This window comes from Ambystoma mexicanum, chromosome 2p (genome assembly GCF_040938575.1).
Source record: "Ambystoma mexicanum isolate Mex_15411 chromosome 2p, UKY_AmexF1_1, whole genome shotgun sequence".
Lineage (NCBI taxonomy): Eukaryota > Metazoa > Chordata > Amphibia > Caudata > Ambystomatidae > Ambystoma > Ambystoma mexicanum.
In genome coordinates this window covers 472,983,208-473,001,217 of record NC_090923.1, presented here as the reverse complement: position 1 = coordinate 473,001,217, position 18,010 = coordinate 472,983,208, and the positions used below count along the sequence as shown (strand labels likewise).

Sequence of the window (18,010 nt, the reverse complement as noted above, 5' to 3'; positions counted from 1 at the left end):
CATCATTGGTGGGATGTGACAACAAAGGTTAACCAAGGAAGGATGCCTTTTCAGCCTGCCTCATGATGGTAGAGGTACCAACTCAAGTGAGTCAGCACCCAAACTAGAGGCTGTCCCTTTGTTATGAGAGGGATATGTAAGCTTTGAGGGGGTGTTTAAGAATTATAAAAACAATGAGCCCATGGTTTCAGCAATGGAAACAAAGTTGGACTAGATTAATCAATTTTCTGGCCAGTGTTGGGCAGGCTAGTAGGTCATAATTGAGGATAATGTCCTTTGGTGATGGTCTGGTCCTTCTAGGAGATCCTGATGTCTATCTCGCATGCCCCTCTCAAACTTCCCCTCTCCCTCATTCTTACCATACCTTTTGGAGTCTGCCCCCTCAGGTATAAGGATGTGTTTTTATTTCAGGTCAAGTGATTTACTGTACATTTGGTTTCTTTTCATTGTGGCTTGTGGGTACGACTGTGCAATGAGTCTTTAGCAAACTCCATATTTTTACATTGCTGTTTCATACCTCTTCTTTTATTCAGCCAGCAAATACATTTTGGGGGGGGGGAGATTTGTCATGGATGCTTTCTCACAAATAAGGGATATGATTCCAGGGCCTTACATTCTTGTCCCAAAGTTGCTTATTCTAAACTGACGCAGGGGGGACTAAGAAAGCTTCCATTTTAGGCTCCCATTGGATTATGGACTATTGAAGCTAGGGGTTGGGGTAGCTCCTTCAGGTCGTACGGTTTCAAAGATAGTGAAGTGGTGTTATTAACTTAATCACTGCCCTGCATGTTACGTCTGAACACAAGTGTAAATTATCTTTTGGGGGTATCCTTGTTCGAAAAAAACTGTAGAACTTGGAGAGGAATCACTATACCATAGTACATCTCGCTACATCAAAGTACATCGGTATGAGGTCTTAGCAGGATGGAAGCTCTCAGAGGGAATACGTGTCAGATAAGTCTTTAACTTTAAACCCCAAGAGGTGGACCCCAAGGTTTCTGCCTTTACTTTTGGGCCTGGTTGAGCATTTCCCTCATCCAAAGAGGTTTGGATCATGTTTAGCAATCCTTAGCAGTCTGCTCCTTCAAGTAGATATAAGTCTGTGGTGAGGTCAAGTGCCACTGAGGGTACCTACATCCCACCATAGGAGGCTGACGTTGAGAGAATGGATCTCAACACGGAAGACCTTGTATTGGAAGGCTTTGATGTCAAGTAGCCTGGGGATGTATGCTTTACAGTTGAGTGCAACTACAAAGGCTAGAATGCTTCTGGCACTCTACTGGACGACCTGAGGTGGTAGTGGTGCTGATGATGATTATGGGAACAATGACATTTATAAAGACCCCGAGATTGTCATAATGGGTGACTTAGGAGACTAATGAATGGGAATTGTACACCTGGGCCCCTTTGACGGCCATGGCCCTGAAGGGGAGGACGAAGAAGGAAGCCTAGAGTAGGCAGCTCTGTTTCCCACCCTATACCTCAGTCTACGTTAATAAGGCAGTGTTCAACATTTTCCTCACTCGTCAATAGAATGGCCATCAAGAAGGCATCGTAGGAACCTAAGTCTAGGCAGCCAGAAGCTATACAGGTCTTTTTGATTTAGTTGGGCCAAAATGAGAAAAGGTGATGCCTTGAGGGCGCTCACTAGATAGCACCTTGCAAATGATGTACAACAGTGATTGGCTGCTCTCAACTTAGATAATCCAAACGAAATACATCTCACCAGCAGACAGCTACATTAAAATGATCAAGCTCAGAGACAAACTTCTTGTCAAATATCCAGTTCCTAAATAGTCATTTTCTTTGCAAAACAAATTTTCGGCCAGGTTTCCCTCAGGCATTTCAAGTTTTACGCAATGGACCACAAACAAAGAAGAAGACCACTTCAACCCTCGACACAGCCCACCAGGCCCTGCTCACCAAGAGTTTTCCCAGTGCTCTTTCCCTCAGTTTGGTACATCATCCTCTGACCGACTTCAATATTTCTGCACATTAATGCATGCAAAGATATTGCAAAGCTCTGGCATTATGGACTGATTGAAAACAGTTAAGCAGCATCAATGATATAATGACATTAGGCACAGTAGCATAATCAACCTAATCGTATCCGGTGTGATTCTGCTGAAAGTGTCATTGTGAGCTGTGTGCCAGGAAATGATGCTGAAATCCACTGTTCATGCATGCTTGGTAAACACATACTCTGTCTCACAACTATTAATTCTTATTGAATCATTCTTACCAGATATTCAAACACCAGTGTTAAAGACTTCTCTGTGTGTACAATGTCATGCAGCGTCACAATGTTTGCATGTTTCAGATCCTTTAACAACGACACTAAGAGAAAAGGAAAAACAAAAAAGTAAATGTGGGAGTCTGAAATGTTCAGACTAATCACTAACAAAACCAGCCATGTTACAAAATGTCAGAGAAATGAATTTTGAGAAGCAAACACCACCACTGTAAAAAAATACATAGTGCAACACATAGCATTGGAATGTAGGTTGAGGATCTACCCACAAGACGCATTCAGGAAACTTCCGATTACCAATCCTGGCAAAACTACATCAATATTTAAGCAAAGTAAGAAATGTAACACAATTTAAAATGACCAGATACATACGCAGGGCCAGGAAACCATTTTGTTTCTAAACAACAAAGAGCCAAGTCTTTGTAACTCTGTAAGGCTCGGTCTCTGTGCAAGAACTCCAATGTGAATGCATGTGGTATAGTAGGTGCGTTTGTCACAGCAGCATCTGTTACCTGAATAACTTTAGGTGCATCCCAAAATGTACACTACTTTGGGTGTAGGATAAAGTTCTGTGGCCTTCCCTACAAGTGATATCAGATGAGCTAGGTACACCTCCAGTATCAGACAGCAGAAAGATGGTTCTTTCCCTGGCCAGTCATTGGGGGGAGGATAAACAGCAAGACTAACTGCATGGCTGGATTCTGAGTTACAATATTGGTGTACAAAATGTTGACTTACCCTTAAACAGTGAACATGTAATGGGTCAAGCTGGTTACGATTTTAATATTGCAGCATATCGCAGAATTAGGACTTAAGAATTATATTTAAATAAAGGTTTGTAAGTAGTCTGAAGCTTTAAAATCAGTCTTGTAGTTTGTCAAAACGTATTGCTCAGTCTTCTTGAGCAAGTCTTTAGGAACTTTGACTTCAAATTCCAACATACACTGTTAATCCTTTCATACAGCTCAAAAAACCTCTTTACAAGTTCCAGGAGGCACCGTTTCATTTTTTAGTCACTTGTTCAATGGATTCAAAGATTTGTGCCTTTATGACCTCCAAAGTCTCCCCAGTGCTTCCTAGCAGTATTTGCATTGCTGTGTCTGAAAACTAGTAGGTGTCTGCAAAACTCTGTCCAGTGTTGCTTCTGCTCCCGTCTCACTATTTGATCTCTAGGGCAATCATCTCAGCAAGGATAGTCACCAGTGGTCTCAGCATCTGGTGTTACTTATTCGCCTTAAGTTTCCCTTCCTCCTGTCTGTGTTTTTCTCCTCTCATTCTTGGGATCACTCAAAGCATCTGTGTCAGATATCCAGAGATCACTGGCTTATTTTGGACCCTCCACAGCTTTGCTGCACACAGACGTACTGCAGCTGCTACAGGAATCCAGTCTCATTTATTCCAATGTCCCATGGTGCCAAGGAGAGAGTCACATGATCTTGGTTGTTGAGAAAATACTCAGAATTTCCCATTTTGCTTGACATAATGGGGTGCACTTCACCAGCTCAGAGGGGGAATGGCCAGGATGGTGATGGACTAGAAGCCTGAATCTGTTGCTCCAGAACCGTAATCCTGAGATCATCTGTTAAAAGCATGCGGGTAGAGGTGAAAACAAAGGAGATCAGCACCAAACAACTGGTGAACATACAACCTACTGCAAGATATTCTTGTGGGGCAGCGGTCGGCTCCAGTCGGGGTCCTCAGAGTCCAGTTTACCTGCTCGCGCCAGGAGCAGGGTTGCGCACTGTGCTTTGCTGGCCTGCTCCCTCCTGACACGGCATTGGTGGTGCACAGCAGCTCTCGGCTCTTGGCGATCCACCCATGGGATGGCCTGGGCCCCGCTGGAATTTGCTGCTTCTCAGGGCCGCCTGGCAGCATCTTCACTCCTTATTTGACATCACTGTTAGCAAGGTAGGGAAAGCTCTAACCAAAATGGCAAAAGGGAAGACAATAGGGCCAGACTTGGTTCCTACTGAGCTATTTCAATGCGAGAAGACTATTTGGCTATCTATCTTTGTATGAGTATTTCATATCTTGTTACACTAAACTATTATTCCAAAAAGCTCAAAGGAAGCAGTAATTATACACATCTTTCAAAAAGGCAATAAAGAAGACTTGGCATGCTGCCGCCCAATCTCTCCAATTGATACAACGGGCAAGTGGGTTGGCTGGGTGGTGCATGCAAAGATATTAGAAGGGGTACAAGCCAATAGAATTCTTTCATATTTTCATACGGATTTCGGGAGCGAATGTGTAGCGTGGATCAGATCTTGATTCTAAACTTGTATAGACTCCCATCTTTATGACAAGTGACGTCCTAAAGATGGGAGGCTATAAAATATGGGCCCTTGTAGACGCTATCTTGTTCACAAGAACAAAAAAATGCCTTGCAAATATTAAGGGTTACTCAGAGTATGTGGGACTGAAGGACCTAAAGGTAAATATAAATGAAACAAAATGATATGTTTATTAGCAGTTCTAGAGCATCCATTGGTCCTGTATTAGTCAAGGGAGGAAAAATGAACTGGGTTACTTTCTTTGATTACTTCGGTGTCACCATATTGGGAAATCCTAAATCGTAGCAGCACATCAAAAAACAGCTTTTAAAGTGCACAGGTCAAAAGTTGCATGTTAAGATATGGGAGCAACTGGGAGGACTGCCTCTAGAAAATAGCATCCACATATACAAAGCAAAATCGTTAGCATTGGCACTTGTAAGGAACTCATGGTGGCAACAGTAAAGACAGACAAGTGATCACTGTTCAAGGGTGTTTATTGAACTGTATAGGCAGGTTGGAAAAACGGCTTATCTAAATCTAAGAAGGGAGCAAGCTACGACGATCAAATAATAATAAGGCAGTGCTAGTGGCGTCTGTCCAAATAAAATGGCCTATACAAAATAAAAACGATTGCCAATCCTTACAACTAAATACAAAAAAAGAGTGTGGGATGGTGTTCACAAATGATAAATCAGGATGTTATAGCCAGGGGTCCTTCCCCACGTTTTGAGCATGGGACAAGGTAGGACTCTTGAGCGTAGCACACACTCGAGATTTCCCAGCACAAGACTACAGTTTCGTTCTTATGTATCAGGAACTTCGTTAGTCAGTCTCTTTCCTACAAAAAAGTCTCTTACGTCCGAGGATCTGATGGGCGCAAAATGAAAAATCTAAAAGTTCCTGTCTGTATGGAGGGGAGGGGGATCTGGGTGAGGGGCTTTTCACGCCTGGATCCCCGTCTTCCGGGCTCAGTTCCCTCTCAAATAGCAACCTCCCTCTGTTGGGTTCACTACAGCTTTTATTCACAAGATTTCATCTATTTCACATACTTCGTTATGTTGGTTGATGGCTTTTCACCCCTGGATCCCCTCTTCCGGGCCCAGCACCCTCTCAAATAGCAGCCTCCCTCTGTCAGGTTTACTACAGCTTTTATTCACAAAATATAACCTGCTGCGTTCACGAGACGTTAGGTGATGGCTTTTCACCCTTGAATCTCCCTCTTCCGGGCTCAGACCCTTCTCGAATGTTAGCCTCCTTCCGTTGGGTTCACTACGGCTTTTATTCGAAAAGATTTCTCCTTTCGCATTGCCTTCACAAGTCTTAATGTCTTTTTTAAACAATCCACTGTGGACAGCCCTCCGTCGGGTTCACTTTGCCAACCAGACAAATCCTTTTTCTTTTTCTCTATGCAGAAATTTGTCTCCCTTAGCTTCCCAATTACGTGCCGTGCCGGTCAAAGACTTTCAACTGTACAGGGGGTTTACTAAACCCCTGTATTACCACTTTGACCTTTTCCTTGCAACTTCCCTAGGGCCTTCTGGTATCAGTAGTTTCAACAATGGGGAATCAACCACAGTCTATCGAGTGAGCACCCACGTGGTGCCGGACCCCTCTGCAGCTGGTTTTCCCGTTAATTTGCCATTCACAACTTTCGTTCAACACAGTTGGTTTTTATTGGCTCTCCTTCGACTCACCGGCTGTGATGAACCACTTGGCTTTTCTCATCTCTGGAGTCAAGGAAGTTACCACGGTAGCAAGTGTCTCTTCCTGCCCCGATTATCAGTGTAGGAGGGCTCCGTGTACCGTTTACATCTGCTGCAACACACGCTGGCTATGTTCATGATTTTATGACTCCTTTCATGGAGGCGCTGTGGGTCTATGACAAAAAGGGCAAGGTCGTTTCTCTCCTCGTCACCCCTTCTGTTCTCAACGCTTTTCTCCTCCTCTTGACTGCCACCCTAGGATAGCAGTCTCGTTGTGTGTTTGCATTGCTCGTCTTGTTTCTCTCTCTCTCTCTCTCTCTCTCTCTCTCTCTCTCTCTCTCTCTCTCTCTCTCTCTCTCTCTTCTCTCTCTCTCTCTCTCTCTCTCTCTCTCTCTCTCTCTCTCTCTCTCTCTCTCTCGAGAGAGAGAGAGAGAGAGAGAGAGAGAGAGAGAGAGAGAGAGAGAGAGAGAGAGAGAGAGAGAGAGAGAGAGAGAGAGAGAGAGAGAGAGAGAGAGAGAGAGAGAGAGAGAGAGAGGGAGAGAGAGAGAGAGGAAGAGAGAGAGAGAGAGGAGAGAGAGAGGGAGAGAGAGAGAGAGAGAGAGAGAGAGAGAGAGAGAGAGAGAGAGAGAGAGAGAGAGAGAGAGAGAGAGAGAGAGAGAGGAGAGAGAGAGAGAGAGAGAGTGTGTGTGTGTGTGTGTGTGTGTGTGTGTGTGTGTGTGTGTTGTGTGTGTGTGTGTGTGTGTGTGTGTGTGTGTGTGTGTGTGTGTGTGTGTGTGTGTGTGTGGTGTGTGTGTGTGTGTGTGTGTGTGTGTGTGTGTGTGTGTGTGTGTGTGTGTGTGTGTGTGTGTGTGTGTGTGTGTGTGTGTGTGTGTGTGTGTGTGTGTGTGTGTGTTTTTTTTTTTTCTGGTCAATTTGCCTGACTTTGCCTGACCCTTGTGTTGGGACATGTCAGATAAACGCCTCTAGTATTAGTCTGTTGTCTTTTGTGGTGTAAGAAAGTGTGTTGGAGAAAGGTGGGGGGGTAGAGTGTGAGTATCCTACGTGGTAGGGATGGGGAAAAGATTTTATAAGAAGGGAGAATACCGCATCTCACCCATCTGTGTCCCACCTGCACTCCACGAGGACCCCCACATCCAGGTGATCCTCACGCATTGGTCCACCCCCAGGAACTGGATCCAATAGCGATGGCCGTGTCCTGGCCACCTGGATGACAGATCCCCAGGGATTAGTAAGTGAGACACCTTCAGGTTTCTCACACACTGTATGGTGCAAGCATTTGGGGCTATTTCTAAACAGGAAGTGATGCAAATCAAGGAGTACTGATTTCGTTGGGCGACCTCTTGCATGAAGAACGCAGCCTTAATCAGACGGAAGAATTTATAGGCCTGCAGCATTTAATATTTGAACAAAACTCTGGAGGAATTTACATCTTACCTTGACCAAAGCGATAATGAAAGAAATCAGTGATTAACAGCCTCTCTGGCTAAACTACATCAGAACCTCATTAAGGGAACCTGGCCCATAAAGTGCTCTTAAATAACAGCTATAGGTTTAGCAATAATGACTCTAGGAAGATCCTCTGTGAATTCCTAACAGTAAGATCAGAAAAGAAAAATAAAATCCAAAAAGCAGTGTATAGCTTTATAGCTTTACCTTACACACATAGCTCACACAGGATTATCAAACTACTTGTCAGGATTTGATGATGCTATGAAAAGAGCTATTTGGTTGTGCATTAGATCAAATTTGTTATTTATTAAAGGTATTGGCCTACGCCCTGAGAACGCTTCTAATGGAACAAGTAGATGCCTCTGCATCTGGTAGGAGCCTTGTGACAGTTTACATGTCATCTCATTCGGACTCGTCTATTCTAACATCAGAAAGAAACACCCTTTTCCAATGTGGAGAAGATGGGAGTGAGACAGACCTTCCTCAAAGTCCTTTCAGTCCAGGACTTGGACTCTGCAGTATGCATCTATTCCTACATTGAAAAAGCTGTATCACTTAGAAATCATTTGTTACAGTTCAATCCGTGTTAACATTAGACAGTATTTTAAAATGTTTAACCAAACAAACATATTAGCTCAAGCCTGGAGCCTCACTCTGCACCTATCCCTACTGACAGGTCCTGGTCCTGCCTTGTGCAGAATAGAGTAAGGCCCAGCAACAGTTACAAGGACATGTCACACATTTTCTTCCACTTGCTTTCTGTAAGTTCTGTATTATCACCATATATGGACGATAACAGTCTTTTTCACATAAGCTGCGCATCTGTATTAAAACACAATGTACTCAAGCTCATGTAACCGCAGGGCTTCATCACAAGACAGCTTCTTTCAGTTATTGCAAAATGTATGCAACGTGACAGAAAGTACCACCTACCATTATGAAATCACCAGAAAATATTGGAGATATTCTTATGGCATGTCTACATAAGATGTGCTCTGGGGCCAACCCCTCAGTGCTCCGTTTGACAACTGCTGATACTTGTCATCCTGTGCTTCCCTGAATCTCAGCTGTTTATTCAGTTAGGCTGTTTATTTGCTGTCTAATAAGAAACATGTCTAACTTATCAGCCTGGCCTCTGTCTCCTTTATTGCTGCGGGATACCTGCAACTGGCCAGTTTAAACAATTTCCATAAAATAATCCAAGATGTATTTATTGATTACTTATATGCGGCTGCCAGGAGACAGAGGTGGCGCAAACGAATAGCTCATATGTGCTGCCTGATGTTGGTGTGCCATGCCAATGCCAGCCCTAGGGTGCAGCCCCAGTGCTGGTTGGGGAGGTAGAAGTCAAAACTTGCAGTGGACCCGGGATGAAGGCCAGAGCTTTTTGGAGCAAAGCTACGCGAGCCATAACCGACTTTGTGACTCAGCAACATAAAAAGATGGTCTGGAATGAAATAGAGTAGCCATTTTCAAGTGGGCAGCTTACAGCTCTGCATTTAATACTGTTCTAGCAGAACAACAAGGAGCTGGGCATAGTATGTGATTTGAACAGCCGATTTCAGAAAACTGATCCAAAGGACTGGTCGTAAGAGCAGCAAACTTTCTAAATGAAGCAGTACCACTTATACAATTCACAATAGCTTTGGAGATAAAAATGTACACAGTCCGGATATGGAAGCTACAGCTGAAGTAGTGATTCAACTGATAGGAGGGCAGAGGAAATCCATCAAACAATGATTATAACAAGCCATAATGGATAGTGTGAGAAAACTGAAGATGCCTCACCAGCTATCCACCAGGGATCTGTCATCCAGGTGCCCAGGACACGGCCATCGCTTTTGGATCCAGTTCTTGGGGGTGGAACAATGCAGGAGGATCACCTGCATGAGGGGTTTTCGGGGAGTGGAGGTGGGACACCGGATGGCGAGACGCAGTATCCTCTTCCCTATAACACCTTTATCCCATAGGATACTTTGGGATTGAACACCCCTCCCCCTTTTCACGAACCCTTTCCCAGCAGGGTCAGGCAATTACTGATCATTACACCCACCAGACTTCCATCACACTTCCCCACACGGATAAAAGGTGGAGCACGAATGCACACTCTGAGCGAGGCAAAGCACACGAGGGAGCAGCAGTTCCAAGATGGCAGTTTAATATGAGGCGGAAGATGGCAAGACCGAAGAGGATTAAAAGGAGGGAAGTGCCCTTGCCCTTTTCACCAAAAGACTGCATCTTTCATGAGCCTTCAAGAATAGGAAACGTAAGGCCTGGAATTAAAGCTGAAGAATCCTGCATTGTGTGTCGGAGGTACTAGGGGCTCTCCCGCTTCGACAGTCAAAGCAGCGGAAAGCGTTTGTCTCTGTGGTACAGTCCTTGGCTCCTAAAACAAAGCAGCACCAGTGAAGTCAGCAATGCCGGTGAGTTAGGGAGACTGATACCAGACCAGTCTGTGTGGAAGCCAAGGTTGTAAGATGCAAAATTGTATAAAGAAGATTATTATAAACAGCAGATGAGTGAATGAATTTTGAAGCTAAAATACAATACAGTAGACAGAGTGGTCCGGCATCACGCGGATGCTCATTCGAAAGTCTGTTAGGTATCCAACTGAAAGGGTACAAACGTTAAAATAAAGAGAAATGTGAAATCGAAGTGGTCCTGCAACCGGTCAAGCCAGACCCCACATTTGAAAGTCTTCGATATTTGATGTAAAGTTTACATTGGTCCGGGCCCGGCTGAGGGAGACTATTTGTGTTCAAGGGATCTGAGCCCAGCTGAGTGTGATCCGGGATGAACCGTGAGCCCCTGAAAAAGAGTAACCTACGAACATTGTGTAATAAAGTGAAAGGTGAAAGACAGGCTCGGCAGAGGAAAGCCTGTGCAGAACTTTATGCTAAAATGATCTGAGACCAGCTGAGAAGGATCCGGGGTGGGGAGTGACTCATCCCGATGTGAATATGTGTAAAAATCTGAAGAGGAAAATAACTTGTTCATTTTGTTGCATCAGGCCGTTTGAGTGAAGAGACTTCGAGAAGCAAGGAGACTTGCGCTCTGAAGGTCCTGATGCTGATGATTGGACTGTAACCTCGTGCTAAAGAAGGCAGAGACTGCGCTACCCTCGAGTGAACACCTTATCTCATGCTGAAAACGTGGTGAAGGGAGGCCAACGGATGAAAACCTGACATAATTTTGAACACTTTTCTTTTTCACATTATTCCCCACACGATTTGTGTTTAGAGGTAAGGAATGGAAATTATTATTATTTTTTTTTTATTATTTTTTTTTAGGAGTTTTTAGTTTGACATGACACCACTAGGACTGCGTTATTATTATTTGATGGTCGTAGCCTGCTCCCATATGTACATTTAGGATTAGATAGGCATTCATCATACCCTTTTTGAAGTTCAATAAACACCCTTGAACTGTGGTCACTTAGGTCTGTTTTACTGTTGATGCCATGCCTTGATGTGCAACAAACACATTTCAAACCAAATAGACACACTCTCTCATAGTATAGTGCTTATCCATCAATAATTGGAAAATTGCAGGGGAGAGCCACAAAGGTTGAACAATGAACAGTTGGAAGATGCCGCAGCAACCACATCAAGAGAAGAACGTTACTTACCCTGGTAACGTTCTTTCCACTGGATGTTCCTCCAACGTATTCCTCATCTTTGACATGTAGTGTCCACAGCTCGGCTGCTTCGGAAATTTTTCAGCAGAGGGCGCCCTGCGTCGATGGTGTCAGGTCGATGGTCCCTCAAGGGCCTACGTCGAGGGCGACGTCATCTGATGTTATAAGTAGCACGCACGGCGCCCGTTGCCTCAGTTCTGTTTTTTTCCCCCTTCTCCTCGTGTACTAGAAGTGGCCACAAATCAGGCCTGACCATACTCGGCCTTGTTGGAGCGAAAGTTTTAATAGCATGGGAAATTCTACAGAGGGGGATGCGGGGAGGGCGATGAGGAATACGTTGGAGGAACATCCAGCTGAGAGAACTTTACCAGGGGTAAGTAACTTGTTCTTCGAATGGATTGTGCCCTCCAACGTATTCCTCATCTTTGACAGACTCTCAAAGCAGTATCCATGAGTGGGGGAGGGTGAAGAATTTTGTAAAGTTGAAATTAAAGGGCAGAGTAAAGCACTGCCTTACCAAGCGCCACATCCTGAGCATGGGAAGTATCCAGGGACTAATGCTTAGTAAACGTGTGTATCGAAGACCGCTTTGCAGCATCACATATGTTCTTTATCGGGACACCCCTTTGCAGGGCCGTCGACGTAGCCATACCTCTGGTTGAATGAGTACGCAAGCCCTCCGGATGGACCTTGCCCGCCAAATCTTAGCATTCAGAAATAGTGAGGATGATCCACCTAGACAAGGTCTGTTTAGACACAGCCTGGCCTAGTTTGTGCCCGCTATACTCCAAAAAAGGGCTGGTCGTCTGTTAGGCAAAGTTTGAATGCAGTACCCTCTGGGACCACTACAAGCAAGTATGACTACAGGTTTAAGCAAACCAACCTTTGGTATAAGTCTGTACTACACAGTTTTGGTAGCGTGTTGAGCAGCCAGGCTTATCTCAAGAGGGGAAATGGGAGCAGTAATGATGTTACACAGAGGTCTACAATCACAGGTGTTCAAATACACTCTTGCACTCAAGGTTTCTTTGATAAATGCTTATTAATTTATTTATCTGTCAGTTATAAAACATTCATAAAACGGAGGCAATCATAAACAACACACAAATATACTTCAATACTGTACACTCTAAGTTTCTGAATCAGATAAGACCCTTTTGGGATGGCTCACAGACACAACCTACAACCACAGATAACTTTAGTAGTAAGGTTACTGGCGACATGAATATCTTACTGTTGGCATTGATTGATTGATATTTTATTTCTATGGCGCTCGTATACAAGTGTTTCAGAGCACGACAAGGCAAGGGAGGGGAACAGGGGAGAACAGAACAGCTATCTTACTAGACCCAGTGACATTGAGAACGCGCAACTGCATGGGAGAGGGAGGAGGGGAAAAGTTCATGGAAGAAGGGAGAGGTGGAAAGTGTGAAGCAGAGCAGAAACAGATAAATAACAAATAAATAATAAAGGCAACAAACAGTGGTAATGCAGCCAGCAATTTGCAAGTGCTAGGTTTAAGGCAGCAGACAGGGTAGGTCCGATAAGTGCAGGACGAAAAAGGGGGGCTTTATGGGTACAGATACAGACCCCAGTGCAAGGGGTGGCCAGGAGGCTGTGCGGGAGGGTGACAGGATGAGAAGGTACCTGGGCCCAAAAGACAGAGGGTGGCCAGGTGCACGGTGCCAAGAGAGAACAGATCAGCAGAGGAGAGGGGGAGCGAAGGCAGAAGAAAAGAGGAAGGTCTTGAGGTGCTTCCGGAACCGGAGATGGTTCTCCTCAAGATTTAGAGTGGCAGGGAGGCTGTTCCAGAGGGAGGCCCCAGCCGAAGACAGAGATCTACCCCCAGCTCGTTTCTTAGAAAAACGACTGACCCTGAGTGAGTTGGAGGTAGAGGAGCGAAGAGCTCGAGAGGGGTGGTATTTGCGGAGGGATAGCTGAAGGTATTTTGGACCCAGGCCCCAGAAAGCCTTGTGGACAATGCAGAGGGTTTTGAATTTAATCCTTGCATCCACTGGCAGCCAGTGAAGAGATTTCAGAGCTGGAGGAATACGATTCCAGGGCTTGAGGCCAAGGGCAAGTCTCGCAGTCCTGTTCTGGATTAGTTGCAGAGGGCGGAGAGTAGAGGCAGGTAGATTTAGAAAGAGGCCGTTACAATAGTCCAAGCTAGAGAGAACCAGAGCTTGAGATACCCTGAGCTTCTGGGGGAAGGAGAGGAAAGGCAGAGTACCTCTGAGGAGGTGCAGTCGGAAATTTGACTTTTTAGAGACCTCAGAAATGTGGGCGGAGAAGGAAAGGGTGGAGTCAAAGATGACCCTGAGGTTCTTAGCCTCGCAGGAAGGGGTAGGAGGAGGGCCAAGGGAGGCCGGCCAGAGAGTGAGGGGAAAGGAGGGTGAAGGTGTGCCGATGAGGAGGATCTCCGTCTTGCTGGCATTCAGACAAAGATCATTGGCGGCACACCAATCTTGAAAGGCAGTTAGGCAATAAGAGATGAGAGAGGGAGAGGAGGTGGTAGAGGGCAGCCGGAAAATGAGTTGAGTGTTGTCAGCATAGCACTGGAAATGTGAGCAGAAAATGGCAATGCAGTGGGCTAGAGTTGCCAGGTATTGGTTGAAAAGCCAGGGCGAGAGGTTAGACCCCTGGGGAACACCACATGTAGAGAAGAAGATAGATGAAAGGAAGGACCCAAGTGGGACCTGGGAGGGTCGATCTGAGAGGAAAGAGGTCAGCCAGGCCAGAGCCTGATCAGTGATACCCAAGTTTTCACGGAGACGGTTGAGCAGGATGGTATGGTTTACCGTGTCGAAGGCAGAAGAGAGATCGAGGAGGATGAGGACAGAGGGAATGTTAAGAGTCAAGGTTGGTGAGCAGATCTTCACGGATGTTTAGGAGAGCAGTTTCCGTGCTTCTGGCAGCTCTGAAGCCAGACTGGTGGTCATGGGACAGCCAACAGAATTGGAATGAAGGTTAAGCTGAGAGATGGCCAACTTTTCCAGGTGTTTGCCAAGAAAGGGAGTAATGGAAATTGGGCGATAGTTAGCTGGACAAGAAGGATCAGCTGTGGGTTTCTTGAGAAGAGGATGCACAAAGGAGTGCTTCAGAGGGGAGGAGAAGGATCCAGAGGCAAAGGAGTGGTTTCACAAATCAGCAAGGGCCGGAGCGAGGGTGTCAATGTGGTCCTTGATGGTTTTAGAGGAACAGGGATGAACCTGTTTTGAAGAAGCTTTCATAGATCGGACTTGTCTAGCAACCTCGTCAGGGGTGAAAAGAGGAAAGGACGAGAAGGATGGTGGGAGGGTGGCTAAAGGAGGGTCAGCAAGCACAGATGGAGAGGGAAGGAGGAGTGTGGGTGGAGAGGGTGGACAGGATGTCCTGGGTTTTTTTAAATAAAGTGTATACTTTTCAAGAGGAGTAAAAGGCAAAGGTTATTAGAACATAAAAAGGTTACAATTATTCTTAGACAGTGTAGATATTTTGAGTTCACCAGAAGAGTCAATTCAATTCAATAGGCTAGGCCAAAGTCAATGGGCTAAAGTCTTGGATAGGATAAAGCAGTTCTGGAAGTTAAACGGAAAAGTTTCTGCACAAGTTCTCAGAAGTAGTTTGTAAAAAGTAGTATCATATGTTGGGTCACAAGCTGATTAGGCCTGTGAGTTGCAAAAGTTTCAAGTACTTTCACTGCGAGAGGTAAGTACTCAGTCTCGTTTCACAGTACCTTTCAATGAAGAAAAAGATGCAGCTGATGACTTCTGTTCCTGGCAGTTCCTGCAGATCTTGCTGTTCCTGTGCCTCTGTTGTGGGGACAAGAGGGAGGACATCGGGGGGACTTCTGCACTGCACTGTGACTGGTCAAAAAGCTTGCAACTGGCAAACTTCAATTCCGGTGGCTGTAAGTAACACACACAAGCTGGTGTCCCTCTCCCTAGTTATATGGTTTCCTGCAGCACTCTGTAAAATGCAATCAGCTCTTTGATAGGTGTCCAGGTGGCTTACTGTTGAGTTGATTGGTCCCACCAACTCAAAGGGAGAAGTCGTCCTTAGCAGGGCTTCTCTGTCGAGGTGAACTTGGCGATATGGACCTGCAGCAGGGCTTTACCAGGCAAACCAACGGTCCAGGAGTTGCAGCAGCTGTCCTCTTCAAGCTCTTCAAGAGACTCTCCTTTTATTCAGTTCTCTCCCATTCATTCAAGTCTAGCTGTCACTTACCCAGCAGGGTGGCTGTCCTTGCCGGACAGTCAGCCAACCAATCACCACAGAGTGCATTTGGGTCTCCTAGGAGACTAAACACAGGGAGTTTTGGGCACCTCCCACACTACCTGCCCACCCCAGATACTCGGGCGCCAGGGGCGGTCTTCACTCCTGAAGCCCACCAAAGGCGAATGAACAAAGGGACCCTACTAGGTTTGGCAAGCAGAGACAAACCCTAGAAGGACCTTTCCACAAAGAAATGGTGAAAAAGGAAGACCGGGACCTGTTTTTACGGAGGGGGCTCAGACGTTATCTTGAAAAACATGGCTACCGCTGTTTAACGTTACCGGAGCTGCGAATAGTTTGCTTGTCCGGAAACAACATGGCAGTTCTTTGTAAAACCACTGCCACCAGCCACTCTGAGAGGAAAGGGTAGCATTTGACTGCTACATGAGCATCTAGACACAGGGGATACTAAGTAACCCCTCCGGCACTCAATTGTAAGATTGGGCGTGCTGGGCACAGAAAATGTAAAAGACTAGCAAAGTCAATTTCACTTTACTTACTCTGGGAAACAGTAGTTTATCCCAGGAGGTATTTAAACCTTGCAAAAGCCTAAAAGGCTTCCCTGTGCCACTGCACTGAGTGTGCTGTGTGACACAAATGAAAAGAGGATGTCTATGGAGTTGTTTAGACTCCATAACCAAAGAAAACACAAGAGTAAAACACACATCAAAATACATGAGAGAGTGGGAAAAAGGGTCACACAATCTCCAGGTAAAAGAAATCTAGTCCTCAAAATCCAGCAAAGTTGCTGGGGGTCTCTAAGGTGAAGGGAATTAGCACATTTTCGAGATTTTCCCTAACATCGTCCAGTCTCACCTTGGACATTCTGGAAAATTAAAAGCTCAAAGCTCGCCTAGGGTCCAACCTAGGAAACCTTTCCTCTTTCTTACTAGGATGCGGAGGAGGCTAGAAGGCAAGTAGCACAATTTCCTGATGCAAATGAAAGTCAGACTACCTTAGGTAAAAAGGAGGGTCTGACTCAACACAACCCTGTCCTTGTGGAATACAGTAAAGGGTGGCTTGGAAGAAAGTGCCTGCAATTCGCTCACTTTACGTGCAGATGTAAGAGCAACCAATAGAATAGTCTTAAAGGTTAACAACCTCAATGGACATCTGTGCAATGGCTCAAATGGAGCTCCCATCAGGAACTTTAAGACCAAGTTAAGGTCCCAAACCGGAACCTGAAACGGTGAAGGCGGGAACACATTTGTGAGCCCTTTTACAAATTGAGTAACCAAAGGAATCTTAAAATAAGAGCATTCCTCAGATGAGCGCTTAAAGATTGAGAGCGCTCCTAGGTAACCTTTAATGGTTCCCACCTGAAGACCCTTGTGGGCTAAAGAAACCAAAAATGATAAAACATCCGGAGATGAACATGCAAAAGGATTAACATTCTTTTCTCTGCACCAGTTGCAGAACTTATTCCAATGGCAATGGTACAGAGACTTTGTTGCCGGCCGCCAGGCCGAAAGCAACACCTCCATTACGTCATCTGGGAGGTCCAAATACTGGTATCTCAACCTTTCAGAAACCATGGGTGAAGGTTGAGAGTCTTGACCTCTGGATGGAGAACCGGACCCTCCTCTCGTGAGAGAAGATCCTCTCTTTGGGGAAGACGCATCGGAGGACAGATGGACATGTCCAGATGATCGGGGTACCACAATCTCCTGGCCCAATTCGGATCAACTCGGATCATGCAGGTCCCAAACCGTCTTAACCTCCTGAGAACTTGAGGAATGATGGGGACTGGAGGAAACTCGTACAGTAGCAGGAATTCCCAATCCACCACAAATCCATCTCCTAGAGCTCCTCTCGGAGGAAATTCCCTTGAGAAGTAGGGCTCTCACTTCCGGTTGGCACTGGTCACAAACAGATCCACCTGCGGTGTTCACCAAAGGGCGAATAACTCTTGAAGGACTTCCTGAGCTATATCCCACTCGTGGAAGACTACGCTCTGCCTGCTCAGAGTGTCTGCCGCTGTGTTCTACTCTCCGGCTAGATGAACTACCGCTATGGAGGTTCCTTCTTGAATTGCCCAGAACCAGAGCAGCATTGCCTCTCTGCAGAGTAGTAGTGATCCTACACCATCTCTCTTGTTGAGGTAATGCATGGCCACTGTGTTGCCCGTCATTATCAGGACATTCTTCCCCCGTACAGACGGCAGGAAAGCCTTCAGTGCTAGCCTGATTTCTCTCAGCTCCAAAAGATGGATGTGTAGTTTGGCCTCCGATCGAGAGCAACAACCACTGATGGTCAGATCGTTGGCGTGAGCTCCCCACCCTGTGAGGGAAGCGTCCGTCAATACAGTTACCTCTGGTCATGGTTGCCAAAAAGGTTCTCCCTTCATGAGGTTTTCCTCGCAGGCCCACCACAGAAAATCCTGAGAGACCCTGACGAGAACCTGAAGGCGATCCAACATCTTGCTTGAGAATTGGGACAG

The 18,010-nt window shown here is 45.7% G+C and overlaps 1 protein-coding gene across 7 annotated transcripts in view; it reads right to left on the bottom strand.

Annotated features, from left to right (window-relative positions):
- The window catches only part of LOC138566485 (cyclin-dependent kinase 17-like), a 1,557,968-nt gene that overhangs the window by 846,578 nt on the left and 693,380 nt on the right, over positions 1 to 18,010 (bottom strand). For all 7 annotated transcript variants that reach the window (XM_069643847.1, XM_069643850.1, XM_069643846.1 and 4 more), the window contains one exon: positions 2,243 to 2,337. In XM_069643847.1, coding sequence (XP_069499948.1) covers positions 2,243 to 2,337 — 95 coding nt within the window. The remainder of the gene's footprint in view (positions 1 to 2,242; positions 2,338 to 18,010) is intronic.